This window comes from Salvelinus namaycush, chromosome 23 (genome assembly GCF_016432855.1).
Source record: "Salvelinus namaycush isolate Seneca chromosome 23, SaNama_1.0, whole genome shotgun sequence".
In the NCBI taxonomy this organism is placed as follows: Eukaryota; Metazoa; Chordata; class Actinopteri; order Salmoniformes; family Salmonidae; genus Salvelinus; species Salvelinus namaycush.
In genome coordinates, this window is record NC_052329.1 from 12,314,672 (window position 1) to 12,336,891 (window position 22,220).

The 22,220-nt window shown below is 45.9% G+C and overlaps 1 protein-coding gene across 1 annotated transcript in view; it reads left to right on the forward strand.

Annotated features, from left to right (window-relative positions):
• fat3a (FAT atypical cadherin 3a) overlaps positions 1–22,220 on the forward strand; it is a 234,259-nt gene that overhangs the window by 174,391 nt on the left and 37,648 nt on the right. The window contains exons 8-11 of the mRNA XM_038962177.1: positions 3,818–4,093; positions 6,640–6,850; positions 11,392–14,126; positions 14,226–15,597. Coding sequence (XP_038818105.1) covers positions 3,818–4,093; positions 6,640–6,850; positions 11,392–14,126; positions 14,226–15,597 — 4,594 coding nt within the window. The remainder of the gene's footprint in view (positions 1–3,817; positions 4,094–6,639; positions 6,851–11,391; positions 14,127–14,225; positions 15,598–22,220) is intronic.

A 22,220-nucleotide genomic window follows, 5' to 3' on the forward strand; every position in this document is an offset into this window, starting at 1 on the left:
GAGATATGTTGGCACGAGTGTCAAATTGCATCTCCATCCCAAAGCACTTGCTTGGAAGTGTACTTCGCCAGACTGCCAGGATCCTTGCCCTCATCCAGGCCAAGGTGGCGAGACATGGTAGTGATGACACCATAGGTCTTGTTGATCTCTGCACCAGACAGGATGCTCTTTGCCAGCATACTTGGGGTTCAACATGTACGCTGCGGCGTGTATGGGCTTCAAGCAGAAGTCTTCACGCTTTTTGATGTATTTCAGAACTGCAGTTTCCTCTGCTTGGAGCAACAGTGAAATGGGCAGGGCAGTACGGATTTATTTTCTTACATCTGCAAGCAGAGTCTGAACATCAGACAGGATGGCATTGTCTCCCTCAGTCCGTGCAATGGCTACTGCTATAGTTTTCAGGCTGCTTACCACTCTCTCCCAAAATACCTAATCCAGGAGGATCCTCTTGATGGGGCTGTCCATATCGGCAGACTGTGATATGGCCATTTCTTGGAGAGACTCCTTCCCCTCCAGGAGACTGTCAAAAATGATAACAACACCACCCCAAAGGGTGTTGCTGGATAGCTTCAATGTGGTGCTGTTATTCTTCTCACTTTGCTTGGTGAGTTAGATTGCTGCTATAACTTGATGACCCTTCACATATCTAACCATTTCCTTGGCTCTCTTGTAGAGTGTTTTCATTGTTTTCAGTGCCATGATATCCTTGAGGAGCAGATTCAATGCATGAGCAGCATAGCCAATAGGTGTGATGTGAGGTTAGGACTTCTGATTCAAGGAAGATCATGAGCTGTTACTATCGATAAGGTGTCTGATTCATAATTTTCACCTCGAATAGAAGTAGAGGGACTTTTGTCGGAGGTTGCTTGTTGTGAGCGCTGAGGGAACTTTATGCACTTGGCCAGATGATTCTGCATCTTTGTTGCATTCTTCACATATGATTTGAAAATGTACGCAGCTTTTCCTTCTACATTAGCTGCAGTGAAATGTCTCCACACATCAGATAGTGCCCGTGGCATTTTCCTGTAAAGATTAGAAAAATGAGTATAAAAAAACAAATACAATTCCATGTACAGATAAGTAGTTAAGCAGTTAGATTAAACAACTCCTTTGTAAGATAAATGTTTTAAAATGAAACATGTATGGAAACAGGTGAATTAACACTCCTCAGTTAGCAGGCTCAAGCTTAAACCCACATGGTAGCAAAAACAAACTAGCAGAAATTGTTAACAAGTTAGAAATGATTTAAACACACTTTTCTGTAGGCTACTTATTACTAGTTAACAAAAAATCATGTATGTCTTATAAAATATTCACCCCACCCAGTATTGTAATCAAAACTTACCAGAAAGCATGTAGTCCTTGGCTCAGACAGTGTAGTAGTGTGGGCCCAATAGCATCTCATTAGTGTGCAAGATCTTGAGAATCAGCTGTACATGTGATGGAAGAGTGCACTGTGCATGCAGAGGGTTGCAATTCCATTGAGTTGGGGATAGTTTAACCAAAATATGCCACAAGACCTAGAATTGCCTTTTGTGTATCCCACAAAAAAAGGTTCTCTGTTATAAGCTAACTTTTTTGATGAATTTAAGCAAAATTCTCAATATTCCCAGGCTTAACTTCCCATGGCTAAGGGCTGTTCTTAGGCACGGAGTGCCTGTCCACAGCCCTTAGCCGTGGTATATCGGCCATATACCACAAACTCCTGAGGTGCCTTATTGCTTTTATAAACTGGTTACCAATGTAATTAGAGAAGTAAAAATAAATGTTTTGTCATACCCGTGGCATACGGTCTGATATACCACGGCTGCCAGCCAATCAGCATTCAGGGCTCAAACCACCATGTTTATAATAGGTTATTAAATCATTGCATCTGAGCTCCTAGAGTGTTCGTCTCTCCTTTTCTTTTTCAAGTATATAAATACATGAACTGCAAAAACGTGGTAATAGTTGTGACAGACAGTACGTCGTATGACACGGAGCTGAATATAGTATCTGACTGAATGCACAGTACCAGTCAAAAGTTTGGACACCTACTCATTCAAGGGTTTTTCTTTATTTTTACTACATTGTATAATAATAGTGAAGACATCAAAACTATGAAATAATACACTTGGAATCATGTAGTAACTAAAAAAGTGTTAAACATATCTAAATATATTTGAGATTTGAGATTCTTCAAAGTAGCCACCCTTTTCCTTGATGACAGCTTTGCACACTCTTGGCATTCTCTCAACCAGCTTCACCTGGAATAATTTTCCAACAGTCTTGAAAGACTTTTCCTTCACTCTGCGGTCCAACTCATCCCAAACCATCTCAATTGGGCTGAGGTCTGGTGATTGTGGAGGCCAGATCATCTGATGCAGCACTCCATCACTCTCCTTGGTCAAATAGCCCTTACACAACCTGGAGGTGTGTTGTGTTATTGTCCTGTTGAAATTATAGTCCCACTAAGCGCAAACCAGATGGGATGGCGTATCACTGCAGAATACTGTGGTACCCATGCTGGCTAAGTGTGCCTTGAATTCTAAATAAATCACTGACAGTGTCACCAGCAAAGCACCCCCACACCTCCTCCTCCATGCTTCACGGTGTGAACCACACAAGTGGAGATCATCCATTCACCTACTCTGCGTCTCACAAAGACACGGCGGTTGGAACCAGAAATCTCAAATTTGTACGCATCAGACCAAAGGACAGATTTCCACCGGTCTAAAGTCCATTGCTCGTGTATCTTGGCCCAAGCAAGTGTCTTCTTGTTATTGGTGTCCTTTAGTAGTGGTTTCTTTGCAGCAATTTGAACATGAAGGCCTGATTCACACAGTCTCATCTGAACAGGTGATATTGAGATGTGTATGTTACTAGAACTGTGTGAAGCAGAGAAGGGGCGGCAGGTATCCTAGTGGTTAGAGCATTGGGCCAGTAACCGAAAGGTTGCTAGATCGAATCCCCAAGCTGAAGAGGTAGAAATCTGTCATTCTGCCCCTGAATAAGGCAGTTAACAAACTGTTCCTAGGCCGTCATTGAAAATAAGAATTTGTTCCCAACTGACTTGCCTAGTTAAATATATATATATTTTTTAAATAATTTATTTGGGCTGCAATTTCTGAGACTGGTAACTCTAATGAGCTTATCCTCTACAGCTCTCATGAGAGCCAGTCTCATCATAGCGCTTGATGGTTTTTGTGACTGCACTTGAAAAAACTTTCAAAGTTCTTGACATTTTCCGGATTGACTGACCTTCATGTCTTAAAGTAATGATGGACTGTCATTTCTCTTTTCTTATTTGAGCTGTTCTTGCCATAATATGGACTTGGCCTTTTACCAAATATGGCTGTATACCACCCCTACCTTGTCACAACACAACTGATTGGCTTAAACGCATTAAGAAGGAAAGAAATTCCACAAATTAACTTTTAACAAGGCACACCTGTTAATTGAAATGCATTTCAGGTGACTACATCATGAAGCTGGTTGAGAGAATGCCAAGAGTGAGAAAAGCTGTCATCAAGGCAAAGGGTGGCTACTTTGAAGAATCTCAAATATGAAATATATTTTGATTTGTTTAACACTTTTTTGTTTGTTACATGATTCCATGTGTTGCTTTATAGTTTTGTTGTCTTTACTATTTTTCTACAATGTAGAAAACAGTCAAAATAAAGAGTAGGTGTGTCCAAACGTATCAATGGTACTGTATATGTTATGGCCGACCCTTCACTCCCACTGAAGACTGAAAACAAAACGCTTGTGTGTTCTAGTACTACGACATATTGGCCTAACCCTACCCACAACCCCCCTCTCTCCCTCTCCTTTTCAGGTCCACATCACAGTGTTGGACAACAACGACAACGCACCTGTCTTCTCCCAGCCCACCTATGACATCACCATCTCTGAGGACACACCCCCGGAGACGGAGGTGGTCCAGGTGTTAGCGTCGGACCGGGACGAGCACCACCGCCTCACCTACTCCCTCCACAGCGCCATCGACCCCTCCAGCCTGCGTCTGTTCCGTATTGACCCCAACACTGGCACGGTGTATACTACAGAGAGACTGGACCACGAGGCTAGAGCACAGCACATCCTCACTGTCATGGTAAGAGACTGATACCATTACTGTTGTATCAAATATAGTTTGGTTATCTTGAATCAAATAAAATCAAATTGTATTAGTCACATGCACTGAATACAACAGGTGTAGTAGACCTTACAGTGAAATGCTTACTTACAAGCCCCTAACCAACAATGCTGTTAAAAAAATATATATGGATAAGAATAGGAAATAAAAGTAACAAGTAATTAAAGAGCAGCTGTAAAATAACAATATCGAGACTATATACAGGGGGGTGCCGGTACAGAGTCAATCTCGTTGTAAGAGAGGATTCCATTTGTTTTATTTGGTCACATTCCCTTAAGATTCATTCCCTTAAGATTCCTCTGTTGGTAATGGATGTGTTGAAACTGTCAGAGGAGGAGTGAAAAGAAAAGAAGGTGAAGGGAGAGGAGAGCAGAGGAGAACAGAGGAGAGGAGAAAGGACAGTAGAGATGCAGAGTGGGCCAAGAGCATTATCTTTATTCCAGCTGCTTAATAATGTAACTCAGCTCTCCTGTCAGAGACAGACTACTTCTATGTCTGTGTTCTCATTTTACCTGAACTCATCATTAAGCAGTTACACTAATTACTGAGAGCAATGAACCAACGTCTCACCCTCGTCAGGGGAATGAGACGGTTTAAGGAACCATGACTGCGTTTGTGTGTGTGTGTGTTGGGGAGAGCGATAAAAGGAATTTGCGAAAGAGAGATGTGAGAGTGATCTGACTGGAACTGTTTTGTGTTGGTTGGGAGAGTGTTAGGTGTGTGTGTGTGTGTGTGTGTGTGTGTGTGTGTGTGTGTGTGTGTGTGTGTGTGTGTGTGTGTGTGTGTGTGTGTGTGTGTGTGTGTGTGTGTGTGTGTGTGTGTGTGTGTGTGTGTGTGTGTGTGTGTGTGTGTGTGTGTGTGTGTGTGTGTGGAGTCAGACTGTGTGTGTGTTTAGTTCTGAAATGAATCATCCTCATTCACTCTGTTTTACTTCCTTTCCTCTGGTTCAGTGGGTAGTAAACATAGGAAATGAATGCTCATCCTACCACTGTAGTTGTACTGTTTTCTCAAATCTCGAAGAAATGTAATTATCGAATAAATGTAGTCCTTTTGAATTTTATCATACCGCGTTGATAAGCGAGGTAGGAACGTCTGCCTGACATTTTTTATGAGGTAAAATATATATATATATATTTGTTTCAGTTTTAGGCGGGCACACTGATTTAATTTGGTGAAATCTACAGGTAGATAGTATCTTTAATATCTGGCATTCGGTGTGCCCATGACAGTCCCTGCTGTGCTGGAACCAGGTATGTTTGCGCATCTGTACATGTATAGTATAGGCTACAATACGATCAGTAGCTCATAATTATAAGATCTTCCTGCACAAAATAGATAAGAGGTCTAACAATATAAATATAAATTGACTACACATAACCACTACAGAGTCTAAGAGAACAGTTCCCAAACAGAGCATTGACTACACATAACCACTACAGAGTCTCAGATAACAGTTCCCAAACAGAGCATTGACTACACATAACCACTACAGAGTCTAAGATAACAGTTCCCAAACAGAGCATTGACTACACATAACCACTACAGAGTCTAAGATAACAGTTCCCAAACAGAGCATTGACTACACATAACCACTACAGAGTCTCAGATAACAGTTCCCAAACAGAGCATTGACTACACATAACCACTACAGAGTCTAAGATAACAGTTCCCAAACAGAGCATTGGCTACACATAACCACTACAGAGTCTCAGATAACAGTTCCCAAACAGAGCATTGACTACACATAACCACTACAGAGTCTCAGATAACAGTTCAGAACAGACACAGACAGAACATACACAGACAGAACAGACACAACAAACAGAACAGACACAGCAGACGTAAGACAGAACAGACAGAACAGACACAGGCAGGCACAGACAGAACAGCTCTATTGTCTCCAATGGACCCAGTGATCTTCCGCCTACCACTTCCTCAGTACCATAACACCATTCAGTCTAGGGGTATTATATCACTCCTAGGCCCATTGGGTTGGGTGTTAAGAGTGTTGAACTAGCCAGCGTTTCATAATACCGCCAGCAGAGCTAGTGCTAATTCTGATGCTAATGCTGGTTCTATTAATACTCACCCTGTGTGGCGCCTCGTATGAGACAAGCTGTTTCTCTGATCCCATTCTCTTGTTGTGGAGAGTCTCGCATCGGGCCATAAATATACATCTCATTAGCCCTCTAATTCTCATCTGCTCTCCCGATGACGGGATTAGTCCGTCCCAAAAGACCCATAATGGTTTGCAGTGACACTCCCTTTTCATTTCATGGGAAGTTAAAGCTTCAGTACATGTTTTAAAGGGAAACTCCAGTAATGTTGTCCTATTGAGTCTATGTGTTTGTTTATTCTTTGCCGTGACATAGAAAGTTATTTTGTAATACGCAACTGTTTATTTTCCCTCATGCCAGTTATATAATGAGAAATGTAGTTGTGTCAGATCTAATACTATACACCTGTATTAGTAGACCAATGATTAGAAAACATTTCTCCCTCAGGTAAAAGACCAGGAGTTTCCATACAGGAGGAACCTGGCCCGAGTGTTGGTGGATGTGGAGGATGTTAATGACCATGTCCCAGTGTTCACCAGCGCTCTGTATGAGGGTTTGGTCTATGAGTCTGCAGCAGTGGGATCTGCTGTGCTCCAGGTGACTGCCCTGGACAAAGACAAGGGAGAAAACGCAGAACTCTTCTATACCATGGAATCAGGTGAGCAACTATAGAAATGGCATTGTAATTAAACAATAAGGCCTGAGGAGTTATGATATATGGCCAATATACCACGGCTAAGGGCTGTTCTTATGCATGACGCAACACGGGGTGCCTGGACACAGCACTTAGCCGTGGTATTTTGGCCATATACCACAAACCCCCGAGGAGCCTTATTACTATTATAAACTGGTTACCATCGTAATTAGAGCAGTACAAATAAATGTTTTTGTCATACCCTTTCAGCCAATCAGCATTCAGGGCTCGAACCACCCGGGTTTATAATAAGAGTTTTAGAACTATCAAAAGAATAAGGTGTGTCTAACTATACATAGATATAGACCAGGGGTCTCCAACCTTTTCTAGCATGAGAGCTACTTTTAAAAAAGGAAACATTGCGCAAGCTTCTTTTTTTTCTTCTAGCTTTCAAATAGGCACATTTTTCTCTTCTCCTCCTCTACAACTCTTCCCCGGGTCCTTAGTTTACCTGCTAAAATAATCGTTAATAAACCACTCTAAGGGGGGTCTATAAAATGTGAGATTTTCCCAAATTCTGTTTTCTCAGTAAACATTTTTTATTATTTTAGATTTATAAATGTTTTACTCTCAAAATAAAAACATTTCATAGAGAAACAATAAAATGGGATATCATATCATGCTTAAATCCCATCAGAAAACAATTTTTTGGGGGGTCTGGGAAAAAAATGAAAAATAGATTTTTAAGTATAATTTAGTTGCGCATCTGAACCTTTAATTGCCGTCTAATGTGAGGAATGGTCCGTCTAATCTGAGGAATGTTCCGTCTAATGTGAGGAATGTGCCGTCTAATGTGAGGAATGTGCCGTCTAATGTGAGGAATGTTCCGTCTAATGTGAGGAATGTTCCGTCTAATGTGAGGAATGTTCCGTCTAATGCAGGGGTGTCAAACATACGGCCCGCGGGCCGGAACCGGCCCCCAAGGAGGTTCGATCAGGCCCGCAGGATAATTTGAAAGTGGAAAAAATGCATAAAAGACATGGAATTAATATTTTTAATTCGCTGCAATTCATGGATTATCCGCTAAGGGGCGCACTCTTTCCATCAGAGTAGAAGACAAGCCGCATCACTGAGACAGACTGAAAACAGCAGACGGTATCAATGCGCCATCTGCTGCTTGTTACGACGTTGTTAATACCTTGGTCTCTACCTCTCCGCTACACCCTCATTAGCCAAAATGTCGTTATCCAAACGGAGAAAAGTAGATAAGGAGTGTAGAATTTTCAAAGAAAAATGGACCACGTCCTATTTATTTACAGAGATGCACGGAAAACCTTCGTGCTTGGTGTGTTTGCAACAAGTTTCGGTATTGAAGGAATATAATATTCGACGCCACTACGAGACTCATCACAGCGAAAAATATGACGGCTTGCAAGGACAACTGAGAAAAGATAAGATTAACGAATTGCTGGCGGGTCTGAGGAAACAGCAGTCAACTTTCATCCAGAGCCGAGAAGTCAGTGAAGCAGCGGTAAAAGCCAGCTACCTAATTGCTAGCGAAATAGCATTAGCATCGAAGCCGTATTCCGACGGTGACTTTGTTAAACGATGCATGATGAAGGCGGCTGAACTTGTATGTCCCGAGAAGCGACAAGCTTTTGCCAATATTAGCCTGACGAGGAATACTATAACAGAGAGGATTTCGGAACTATCGGCAGATTTAGACAGTCAATTGAAACAGAGAGTCAAGTCATTTATTGCATTTTCCGTGGCAATTGACGAGAGCACTGACATCACAGACGTGGCCCAACTGGCCATATTTATTCGAGGAGTTGATGAGACATTGACTGTTACTGAAGAGTTTCTTTCTTGTAAAAGGATAGTTCATTAAATTTCAATATTTTCCTAATGTTCTTGTGCTTCTTTACACCAAAACAAAGGAAAGACATGATATTTTGGTTATTTATAGCAGAGTATGGTATAATTTTAATGGTCCGGCCCACTTGACATCTCCCTAGGCCGTATGTGGCCCACGATGCGAAATGAGTTTGACACCCCTGGTCTAATGTGAGGAATGTTCCGTCTAATGTGAGGGGTGTGCCGTCTAATGTGAGGAATGTTCCGTCTAATGTGAGGAATGTTCCGTCTAATGTGAGGAATGTTCCGTCTAATGTGAGGGGTGTGCCGTCTAATGTGAGGAATGTGCCGTCTAATGTGAGGAATGTTCCGTCTAATGTGAGGAATGTTCCGTCTAATGTGAGGAATGTTCCGTCTAATGTGAGGAATGTTCCGTCTAATGTGAGGGGTGTGCCGTCTAATGTGAGGAATGTGCCGTCTAATGTGAGGAATGTCCCGTCTAATGTGAGGAATGTTCCGCCTAATGTGAGGAATGTGCCGTCTAATGTGAGGAATGTGCCGTCTAATGTGAGGAATGTGCCGTCTAATGTGAGGAATGTTCCGTCTAATGTGAGGAATGTGCCGTCTAATGTGAGGAATGTGCCGTCTAATGTGAGGAATGTTCCGTCTAATGTGAGGAATGTGCCGTCTAATGTGAGGAATGTTCCGTCTAATGTGAGGAATGTGCCGTCTAATGTGAGGAATGTGCCGTCTAATGTGAGGAATGTCCCGTCTAATGTGAGGAATGTTCTGTCTAATGTGAGGAATGTTCTGTCTAATGTGAGGAATGTTCCGTCTAATGTGAGGAATGTTCCGTCTAATGTGAGGAATGTGCCGTCTAATGTGAGGAATGTTCCGTCTAATGTGAGGAATGTGCCGTCTAATGTGAGGAATGTTCCGTCTAATGTGAGGAATGTCCCGTCTAATGTGAGGAATGTTCCGTCTAATGTGAGGAATGTTCCGTCTAATGTGAGGAATGTGCCGTCTAATGTGAGGAATGTCCCGTCTAATGTGAGGAATGTTCTGTCTAATGTGAGGAATGTTCTGTCTAATGTGAGGAATGTTCCGTCTAATGTGAGGAATGTTCCGTCTAATGTGAGGAATGTGCCGTCTAATGTGAGGAATGTGCCGTCTAATGTGAGGAATGTTCCGTCTAATGTGAGGAATGTGCCGTCTAATGTGAGGAATGTTCCGTCTAATGTGAGGAATGTGCCGTCTAATGTGAGGAATGTGCCGTCTAATGTGAGGAATGTTCCGTCTAATGTGAGGAATGTGCCGTCTAATGTGAGGAATGTTCCGTCTAATGTGAGGAATGTGCCGTCTAATGTGAGGAATGTTCCGTCTAATGTGAGGAATGTGCCGTCTAATGTGAGGAATGTGCCGTCTAATGTGAGGAATGTTCCGTCTAATGTGAGGAATGTGCCGTCTAATGTGAGGAATGTTCCGTCTAATGTGAGGAATGTGCCGTCTAATGTGAGGAATGTTCCGTCTAATGTGAGGAATGTCCGTCTAATGTGAGGAATGTTCCGTCTAATGTGAGGAATGTTCCGTCTAATGTGAGGAATGTGCCGTCTAATGTGAGGAATGTCCCGTCTAATGTGAGGAATGTTCTGTCTAATGTGAGGAATGTTCTGTCTAATGTGAGGAATGTTCCGTCTAATGTGAGGAATGTTCCGTCTAATGTGAGGAATGTGCCGTCTAATGTGAGGAATGTGCCGTCTAATGTGAGGAATGTTCTGTCTAATGTGAGGAATGTGCCGTCTAATGTGAGGAATGTTCCGTCTAATGTGAGGAATGTGCCGTCTAATGTGAGGAATGTGCCGTCTAATGTGAGGAATGTTCCGTCTAATGTGAGGAATGTGCCGTCTAATGTGAGGAATGTTCCGTCTAATGTGAGGAATGTGCCGTCTAATGTGAGGAATGTTCCGTCTAATGTGAGGAATGTTCCGTCTAATGTGAGGAATGTTCCGTCTAATGTGAGGAATGTTCCGTCTAATGTGAGGAATGTGCCGTCTAATGTGAGGGGTGTGCCGTCTAATGTGAGGAATGTTCCGTCTAATGTGAGGGGTGTGCCGTCTAATGTGAGGAATGTGCCGTCTAATGTGAGGAATGTTCCGTCTAATGTGAGGAATGTGCCATCTAATGTGCCGTTCTAGGGATGGTTCTGTACTGCTGCTACACATTTCATGGCAAAGTTATAAAATAATAGATACAAATTATATACTTACTCATGATATACTTCTGCCAGGTAAGCCTACTTTGCAGTTAACATTTCATTGACAATGTTTTGCGGAAAGTATGCCCATTATTTTCAACCTACAAGATGGTTATCACATCAACTGGATAAACATGGAGCGATAGACAAAGCGCACAGTAGTGGCTAATAGTGGCTAACCAGAGGTGGGATAATGTCAATATTGTGTTGATTAGATAGTAGCTGGGAGCTTGCGGTGTATGATACGTGTGAGATTTGTTTATGACAGTTTGCGGTTGAACGCGTGAACATTGCATGTACTTTCAGAATTGTTTGGCAAACTACTTATAGGTGGGTGGACCCCTGATATTGACAGTATATCGATAATAGATTACAATATACAAACAGTTGATAAAGATTTAGTTGCACTAGTTTTTATCACTGAATATTCGTTGTTATGTCTGTTTTCCTTTAGGCAACACAGGGAACACGTTCCGGATTGAGCCGGTTCTGGGGATCATCTCGGTGGCCCGCGAGCTCGACCTCTCCACTATCGGCCATTACATCATCACCGTCAGAGTTACCGACAATGGCTCCCCGCCACTCTCTGCCAACTCTGTGGTTCGCATCGCCATCACGCTGTCCGACAACGCCGGACCCAAGTTCCCCCAGACCGAGTACCATGCCGAGGTCACAGAGAACGTTGCCGTGGGAACCTCTGTCACCGCGGTGAGCGCCATGAGCCAATCCACACTGACCTACGACATCCGACATGGCAACAGCGAACGCACCTTCAGGATCAACCAGTACAGCGGCGTGATCACAACTCAGAAACCCCTTGACTATGAGACCACAGCATCTTATAACCTGATCGTCCAGGCCACGAACATGGCTGGCATGGCCTCCAACGCCACCCTGCTCATACGGGTGGTGGATGAAAATGACAACCCACCTGTGTTCCAGCTGCTGTGCTACCAGGGTAGTATCAGCGAGGCGGCGCCCATCAACAGTGTGGTCCTGAACCCAGACAACACTCCTTTGGTCATCAAGGCCACTGATGCTGACCGCAACCAGAACGCTCTCCTGGTCTATCAGATCGTTGAGGACACAGCCAAAATGTTCTTTAAAGTGGATTCTGGCACCGGCTCCATCAGGACTATCGCCAACCTGGACCACGAGACGTTTGCTAGTTTTAACTTTCATGTTCACGTGAGGGACAGTGGGAGGCCTCAGCTGACAGCGGATAGCCCCACTGAGGTCACCATCCAGGTAATCGACACAAACGACTCTCCACCTGTCTTCACCCAGAACGCCTACGAAACTGTCCTGCTGCTGCCCACCTTTGTAGGAGTAGAGGCATTACAGGTCTCAGCCACAGACCCAGACCAAAACGTCGCCACAGAACTCACCTACTCACTGACAGACGGAAACCTGGAGCACTTTGCCATCCAGCCCTCCAGCGGCATCATCATCGTCAAGAACAACAACTTCTCCAAGGAACGGTTCCGCTTCAACGTCAAAGTGTCTGATGGAAAGTTCTCCAGCACTGCTCTAGTCACTGTTCTGGTCCGTGAGACGCTGGACTCTGGCCTCTTCTTCGCCCACAGCCTTTACTCCTCGTCCATCCAGGAGAACAATACCAACATCACCAAAGTGGCCGTGGTCAACGCAGTGGGGAATCGCCTCAACGAGCCCCTCAGGTACACCCTACTGAATCCAGGGACACGCTTCCGGATCCGACCCACCTCTGGCGTAATCCAGACCACTGGGGTTCCCTTCGACCGTGAGGAGCAGGAGTTCTATGAGCTGGTGGTGGAGGCTGGGAGGGAGCACGACCGTCTGCGTGTTGCCAGGGTGATGGTCAGGGTCCAGGTAGAGGACATTAACGACAATGCTCCTGCGTTCCTTGGACTTCCGTATTATGCTGCTGTCCAAGTGGAGGCTAAACCTGGTGTGCCCATATTCCGAGTCACCGCCATGGACCGTGACAAAGGCATCAACGGAGAGGTGTCTTACTACCTCAAAGACGACCACGGACACTTTGAGATCGACAGGCTGACGGGTGGCCTCCGTCTGAAGGAGGCTTTTGAGTCTGACCTGTCCAACCAGGAGTACCAGATGGTAGTTTATGCCAAGGATGGAGGTTACCCTCCCCTCTCATCCGCCGTAGAGTTCCCCATCACCGTGGTGAACAAGGCCATGCCCGTCTTTGACAAGTCCTTCTATGCAGTGACGGTGAACGAGGATGTAGCGGTACACACGCCTATATTAGGAATCAACGCCACCAGCCCAGAGGGCCAGAACATCATCTACACCATCGTGGAGGGAGACCCCTCTCTGCAGTTTGACATTGGCTTTGACACCGGAGTCATTAGAGTCATCAACTCCCTGGACTATGAGATCGCCTCATCCTTCCGTCTGACTGTCAGAGCCACAGACTACCTGACCGGCGCCCGTGCTGAGGTGGACGTAGATGTCACAGTTAATGACGTCAATGATAACCCTCCGGTGTTTGAAAAAACATCCTATAAGGCAGTTCTGTCTGAGACTGCCATGATCGGCACTCCGGCGCTGCAAGTGGTGGCTACCGACCAAGACTCTGAGAAGAACAACATCGTACACTATCAGATCTTCTATCCCACAAATGCCTACAACAGCACCGACCACTTCCACATCGACAGCAGCAGTGGCCTCATCCTGACCGCCCGCATGCTCGACCACGAGCTTGTCCAGCGCTATGACTTCATCGTCAGGGCAACCGATAACGGCTTCCCACCGCTGAGCAGTGAAGTGTCGGTCGTGCTTGTGGTGAACGACATGAACGACAACCCTCCGGTGTTCAACCAGCTTCTCTACGAGGCCTATGTCAGTGAGCTGGCCCCTAGGGACCATTTTGTGACCTGCATCCAGGCTTCGGATGCTGACAGCTCAGACTATGACAAACTGGAGTACAGCATCCTTTCAGGGAACGAAAGGATGAAATTTGTGATGGATGGTAAGACGGGTATCATCACGCTGTCTGGTCACAGGAAGCAGAGGATGGAGCCAGCCTACAGTCTGAATGTATCCGTGTCTGATGGGGTGTTCACCAGCACGGCCCAGGTGCACGTCAGGGTCCTGGGGGCCAACCTCTACAGTCCTGTGTTTGAAATGAATGCCTACGAGGCAGAGGTATGGGAAAATGCAGCTATAGGAACCAAGGTGATCCAGGTAAGAACCATTTATTTTTAAGTATTCAGCTTATGAACATTCTGGCCAAACATGTGCAATACCCCATCTAAAAGAAAGTAACTTAACTATTATTTTCAGGTGAAGGCAACCGATGCTGACCCGGGAGTGTTTGGCCAGATTACCTACTCATTCATCAATGACGTGGGCAAGGACAAGTTTAGTGTGGACGCCAATGGTCAGATCACCACCCTGGAGAAGCTGGACAGAGAGGACCCAGCCAACAAGAACATTTTCCTCATGGTGGCAGCCCAGGACGGGGGTGGAAGGGCCTCCTACTGCACCGTCCGGGTCTCCCTGGTGGATGACAACGACAACGTCCCTCGCTTTCGAGCTGTGGAATACCGTGCTTCTGTAAAATCTGACGTTGGCAAGGGCTTCCTGGTGACCCAGATCCAGGCATATGATCCTGATGATGGTGCTAACTCTAAGGTGACATACTCGCTCTACAGCGAGGCACACGTACCCGTGGTGGATATCTTAGAGATCGACCCTGACAACGGCTGGATGGTCACCAAGGGGAGTTTCAGCCACCTGCGCAACTCAGTCCTGTCTTTCTTTGTCAAAGCAGTTGATGGAGGCATCCCTGTCAAGCACTCTTTAGTATCAGTCTACATCCATGTCTTGGCACCTGACACCCTCATCCCCTCCTTCACCCAACCCCAGTTCTCCTTTACCGTCCCAGAGGACACCCCTATAGGAGCTGCCCTAGGGTCCGTCCGCCTCATCACCCCACCAGGCTACGCCTCGCTGCCAGTCATATTTGCTCTAGTTAACGGAGAGACCGGGGAGAACAACCTGGAGGGAGTCCTGGTGGTGGACAGGGACACTGGGGTCATCAAGCTGGACAAGCCCCTTGACCATGAGGTCATCACCTCCTTCCACTTCAAGGTCACCGCCACCGTCCAGCAGGCAAAGCTGGACTCTGTGACCAGCGTTGATGTAGAAGTCAAAGTCTTGGATCTGAACGACAACAAGCCAGCATTTGAATCCAACTCCTACGAGGCGACAGTGATGGAAGGGATGCCTATCGGCACCATGATCATCCAGCTTCAGGCTCTGGACCCAGACTCTGGAGCTAACGGACAGGTTACATACAGCCTAGGCACGTTGACTCAATCTGAAGGAGAGCCGGACCAATCCACAGAGACCTTCACCATTGAAAGCAACACGGGCTGGATCTCTACACTCAAGGAGTTGGACCACGAGATGTGCCCATCCTACACCTTCCTGGTTGTGGCCTCAGACCTGGGGGAGGCCCTGACCCTCTCCTCCACCTCCACGGTGACCTTGGCCGTGTCAGACATCAACGACAACCCGCCCAGCTTCCTGGATGAGAGGTACCTGGGCTCGGTGCGCGAGAGCGACCCCCCTGGCGAGGTGGTGGCGGTGCTCAACACTAGAGACGACGACAGCTCTGCAGTGAACCGCCAAGTCAGCTATCACATCACAGGTGAGTCATAGAATGGGAGTGTTTGTGCTATTAATGTATTTAGCTGTCTGTGCCTTTTATGTATCTTTATATGTCTCACTGTCTGTCTTTCAACTTGTCTTCTGTCCCCCTGTCTCACTCACTGACTGTCTGTCTGCTTCTCTACCTTCATATTGGCTATCTCTATCTGTCTGTCTCCGTCTCCCTGTCTCACTTCACTGCCTATCTATCCTTTTTGGCATGGGAAACATGTGTTAACATTGCCAAAGCAAGTGAGGTAATAATAATATACAAAAGTGAAATAAACAATAAAAATTAACAGTAAACATTACACATACAGAAGTTTCAAAACAATAAAGACATTACAAATGTCATATTATATATATATATAGTGTTGTAACGATGTACAAATGGTTAAAGTACACAAGGGAAAATAAATAACCATAAAAATGGGTTGTATTTACAATGGTGTTTGTTCTTAACTGGTTGCCCTTTTCTTGTGGCAACAGGTCACAAATATCTATCTATCTATCTATCTATCTATCTATCTATCTATCTATCTATCTATCTATCTATCTATGTATCTATCTATCTATCTATCTATCGCTCTCTCTCTCTCTCTCTCTCTCTCTCTCTCTCTCTCTCTCTCTCTCTCTCTCTCTCTCTCTCTCTATCTATCTATCTCACTTCACTGTCTGTCTGTCTGTCTGTCTGTCTGTCTGTCTGTCTGTCTGTCTGTCTGTCTGTCTGTCTGTCTGTCTGTCTGTCTGTCTGTCTGTCTGTCTGTCTGTCTGTCTGTCTGTCTGTCTGTCTGTCTGTCTGTCTGTCTCGTCCCTGTCTCACTTCACTGCCTGCCTCTCTCTCTATCTCTCTATCTCTCTCACTTCACTGCCTGCCTCTCTATCTACCTGTCTGTCTGTCTCTGTCGCTCTCGGTATGTCTGTCTGTCTTTCTGTCTGTCTGTACCACTGTCTGTGTCCTTGTTTACTTCAGATAAACTCTTCATTTGTATTCTGCCTGGCTCATCTCCAAACCATCACAACAACGCTCGTGAATAAACAAGAGGGAAACTCATAACACTAAATTAAGGATGAGGCATGATTTATAATTCATACATTTCTTATTTGTATCTTAGGTATACTGGCGCATACCAGCAGTGGGGGCTTGATTAATAAACAAGCGTTGTCACAGTAATAATGATTTAAATACTGCTGAGACTAGCTCTCACTGCCAGATAAGCAATTTTTCACCACAAAATATGACATGCCTGCACAACAACCCTGACATTTACCACAAAATTACAGCCTCGCCGAAGGCCGCTGAGGTAGTAAATACAGTCAGAGTAAACAGTTTAAAGACACGAGTACCTGCAGTGCATTTGATGAAATTTGTTGCTATAGCAATAAGTCCTGTTTTTATCTCTCTCCATGACTTTAATGGATGGATGTTTCTTTTAAAGTGTTTGTGGCGGGAGACTGGAGAGGGTTAATTAGATTGTGGTTGACCCAGGGACGTCAATAGGAGTTGATTTTCATAAATGTTTTTGCCATTTAGTGAGTATTTGATTTGGTGAAGTACCTGGCAGTTGAAAGAGTGGTAAAGTCTAGTTTGATAACTAAACAGAGATATCAAAGGTTAGAGAGAAGGACAAAAGAGGACAAAATCTGTTGAAAGAGGGTAAGAGTTGTCTAATTTATTCTCTGCTAATTGACAAGTGACAAAATAATAATTAAGTAGGAACGCCCAATGAGACAGAGCGGTGGATCGCCATGCCAACTGGGAAGCTAAGGAACCCCTCTGCTGAATGGCATTCTAATGAGCATCACCAGTAGAGAGAGAGGGAGCGAGGGAGGGAGAATGAAAGACAGGAGAGCTGTGACCTTACCTACATCAAAGAGAGGCAGATAGATTGAGAAGGAGAATAAACGTATGCTACACAGTGCATAGAGAAAGAGGGAGGATGAGAGAGAGAGAGAATGAACGACAGCTAGATGTGACCTTACACAGCAGAAAGACACAGATTTTACACACTTTTACAACAAGACACTTTGAATCGATCTTTGACACAGCAGGAAATAGTTAGAAAGCCAGGGATATATGGGAAGACCTGTATTGAAGAACACCACAAGGTGAAAAACAACATCATTTGATTTAGCTGAGCCAGAGACTATTTCATTACTGCTGTATTATTATCTAACGTTGTTTGGTGTTGTCTTGGCGACCTGATGGCGTTCTATCTGCCAAACCTTCATCCTTTCTTAGATAGCAGTAGTTTATTATAACTCGGGGAGGATTTTTAAACTTTGACGGAAGCCAGGAGATAGGTTATGATACATCCACGGGCGTTGTCACCCAGCCGCTCTCAAAGCCTCGTCTAGACGTCTGCGTCTTCGTTCCCCTACACCATCCTTGATGAGGTAACATGAACGTTTCATCAAATGTAAAGAAACTGGGAAAAGGAAATGTAATGATTGAGTGTTAGTGATGTAATGGGGGTGCAGTGTGGTTGGGCAGGCTTACAGGAAGTGTGTCTGTGATTAATTTACAATGATGGAAATCTTTTTATATCCACTCCGTGTGCGTCCATCGTCCCCGTGTGCGTCCATCGTCCCCGTGTGCCGTCCATCGTCCCCGTGTGCGTCCATCGTCCCCGTGTGCGTCCATCGTCCCCGTGTGCGTCCATCGTCCCCGTGTGCGTCCATCGTCCCCGTGTGCGTCCATCGTCCCCACCCGAGTCGCATCCATAGATCCAGATCATGCATTTAGCCACCGGCTGATTTTAATTACACAGAGTTTAGTGATGTTGAGATGAATCAGAAGCTGGGTGTTTAGAGCTATCATCAGACCATATTGAGGGAGGCGGAGAGGAAAAACCAATTAGGATGTTGTTATAATAGGAAACAGTGCCTGTCCTGCTGCTCCCTTTGTTTTATGTTTCAGACAGAGAGAATGTCTGTCTCTGTGTTGTGGTATGTTGTCAGGGGGTAGTGGCCAGTGAGTTAGGGGGGCTTAGACATCAGGTCCCTAGTCTACACTCTGTGGACACTTTCTTAATCGAATGCACTTATTATATGTCACTCTGGTTAAAAGCATCTGCTGGAAAGCACTTCAGCCAGAGGACTTCTAGCACTTCTCTTCTCTGTCATTATGTTGTTTCCTCCTCCTTTTTTTCATTTCCTACTTTCTCTCAACATCTGTGTCTGCCTGTCTGCCTTTCTGCCTGCCTGTCTGCCTTTCTGCCTGCCTGCCTGCCTTTCTGCCTGCCTGCCTGTCTGCATGTCTGCATTTCTGCCTGCCTGCATGCCTGCCTCTTCTGCCTGCCTGTCTTCCTTTCTGCCTGCTTTTCTTTTCTGCCTGCCTGCCTGTCTTCCTTTCTGCCTGCCTTTCTGCCTTTCTGTCTGCCTTTCTGCCTGTCTGCATTTCTGACTGCCTGTCTGCCTTTCTGCCTGCCTGTCTGCCTTTCTGCCTGCCCGCATGTCTGCATTTCTGCCTGCCTGCATGCCTGCCTCTTCTGCCTGCCTGTCTTCCTTTCTGCATGCCTTTCTGCCTCTTCTGCCTGCCTGTCTTCCTTTCTGCCTGCATGTCTGCCTCTTCTGCCTTCCTGTCTTCCTTTCTGCCTGCATGTCTGCCTCTTCTGCCTTCCTGTCTGCCTTCATGCCTGCCTGCCTGTCTGTCTGCCTTTCTGTCTGCCTGTCTGTGTGCATGTCTGCCTGCCTGTCTGCCTCTTCTGCCTTCCTGTTTACCTTTCTGCCTGCCTGTCTGAGTGCCTGCCTGCCTTTCTATCTGCCTGCCTACCTGTCTGCCTTCCTATCTGACTGTCTGCCTGCCTGCCTGCCTAGCTGCCTGTCTGCCTACCTACCTGTCTGCCTGCAAGTCTACTTCGGTGGCAAAGCGGTCTAAGGCATTGCATCTCAGTGCTAGAGGTGACACTACAGACCCTGGTTTGATCCCGGGCTATATCACAACCGGCCCGTGATCGGGAGCCCCATAGGGAGGTGCACAACTGGCCCAGCGTCGTCCGGGTTAGGGAAGGGTTTGGCCGGGGAAGGCCGTCATTGTAAATAAGAATTTGTTCTTAACTGACTTGCCTAGTTAAATAAAGGTTCAATTAAAAACGTGAGCCTATATAAGCATACCCTTTCTAGTCCCTCTCAGTCAGTCAGTGAGTCATTAATGAGTGGGGTGAGGACAGGAGGAGGCTGATGAAGTGGTGAGGACAGGAGGAGGCTGATGAAGTGGTGAGGAGGCTGATGAAGTGGTGAGGACAGAAGGAGGCTGATGAAGTGGTGAGGACAGGAGGAGGCTGATGAAGGGGTGAAGACAGGAGGAGGCTGATGAAGTGGTGAGGACAGGAGGAGGCTGATGAAGGGGTGAAGACAGGAGGAGGCTGATGAAGTGGTGAGGACAGGAGGAGGCTGATGAAGTGGTGAGGACAGGAGGAGGCTGATGAAGTGGTGGGGACAAAAGCAGGCTGATGAAGTGGTGAGGACAGGAGGAGGCTGATGAAGTGGTGGGGACAGGAGGAGGCTGATGAAGGGGTGAGGACAGGAGGAGGCTGATGAAGGGGTGAGGACAGAAGGAGGCTGATGAAGTGGTGAGGAGGCTGATGAAGTGGTGAGGAAAAAAGCAGGCTGATGAAGTGGTGAGGACAGGAGGAGGCTGATGAAGGGGTGAGGACAGGAGGAGGATGATGAAGGGGTGAGGACAGAAGGAGGCTGATGAAGTGGTGAGGAGGCTGATGAAGTGGTGAAGACAGGAGGAGGCTGATGAAGTGGTGAGGACAGGAGGAGGCTGATCAAGGGGTGAAGACAGGAGGAGGCTGATGAAGTGGTGAGGACAGGAGGAGGCTGATGAAGTGGTGAGGACAAAAGCAGGCTGATGAAGTGGTGAGGACAGGAGGAGGCTGATGAAGTGGTGGGGACAGGAGGAGGCTGATGAAGTGGTGAGGACAGGAGGAGGCTGATGAAGTGGTGGGGACAGGAGGAGGCTGATGAAGTGGTGAGGACAGGAGGAGGCTGATGAAGTGGTAGGGACAGGAGGAGGCTGATGAAGTGGTGAGGACAGGAGGAGGCTGATGAAGTGGTGAGGACAGGAGGAGGCTGATGAAGTGGTGAGGACAGGAGGAGGCTGATGAAGTGGTGAGGACAGGAGGAGGCTGATGAAGTGGTGAGGACAGGAGGAGGCTGATGAAGTGGTGAGGACAGGAGGAGGCTGATGAAGTGGTGAGGACAGAAGGAGGCTGATGAAGTGGTGAGGACAGAAGGAGGCTGATGAAGTGGTGAGGACAGGAGGAGGCTGATGAAGTGGTGAGGACAGGAGGAGGCTGATGAAGTGGTGAGGACAGGAGGAGGCTGATGAAGTGGTGGGGACAGGAGGAGGCTGATGATGTGTTCGTATTGAAGTGGTGGTGAGATGACTCACAGAGTAGAGGCTGTGCTACTGAGGCTGACTGGAACAGCTACAGTTGTAAGATCTTAATTTGATCACTCTTTTGTTGTTGAGAAATGCAAAGTTGTAGTCTATTCAAGGTTTAAATAGGCTTCTAAAGTTTGTAATTTCCACTTTAAAATATCAGACTTGATTTGCCCTAACGAAAAATGGATAAAAAAATTCCATTATTTATATTGTAATACACATAATAATTCACATTTCCTGTTGCTGCAGGATGATTTTCCTGCTGTAGCAAAGTGGCTCAAATTAAGATCCTACATCTGTAGTCTATTACTGAGTCTGCATGGCTGGTCCTTACACCGAGACTGCAGCCTCCCACTCACTCACTAGTCTTGGAGAAGCTGCTCTGCTTTCTATGAAAAGGCCCACTCTGCTGCAAAGAGTGTTAGTTCCCTGCCTGTCTAGTGCAGGCAGGGAACAGTCAGTGTTAGACAACTATAAATATTCACATAATAGGTTGTCTGTCTGTCTCTCTCGCGTCAGGTAGCCTAGTGGTTAGAGCGTTGGGCCAGTAACCGAAAGGTTGCTAGATCGAATCCCTGACCTGACAAGGTAAAAATCTGTCGTTCTGCAGTTAACCCACTGTTCCTAGGCCGTCATTGTAAATAAGAATTTGTTCTTAACTGACTTGCCTAGTTTAATAAAAAATAAAAAATCTCCCTTTCTCTTTTCCCTCTCCCTTTTGTTACATAAAAGTTCTCTCTCGCGCTCTCTTCCGTTTCCTCGCTTACTGTCGCTCTCTCTTTCACCATTTCTCTCTCTCCATCCTTCCTCCCCCTGTGTGACTCTAGAGTTACTATAGAGTTACTATAGAGTCACTAAGGTTCTGTGTATGAGAGGCTGTGTGGATTTGTGGATTTGGTAGAGAGACGTCACTACCTACTGTAGTGCTGAGCTGAGCCTGCTCCTGTTAAATGTAGTGAATTACCACTGTCGTTATGTGCTTGACCCTCATTGATTGCTCCACTTTTAATTCCAGTGCAACGTCCAAATAAAAAGCTCCATGGCAGATTGTAATAATTTATTCTGCTCAGCTCTCAGTGTCAGATGGAGGGCTGAGAGGAAGTATAGAGGTCATTAAAGCACTGGCAAATACATCTGGTGTGTGTGTGTGTGTGTGTGTGTGTGTGTGTGTGTGTGTGTGTGTGTGTGTGTGTGTGTGTGTGTGTGTGTGTGTGTGTGTGTGTGTGTGT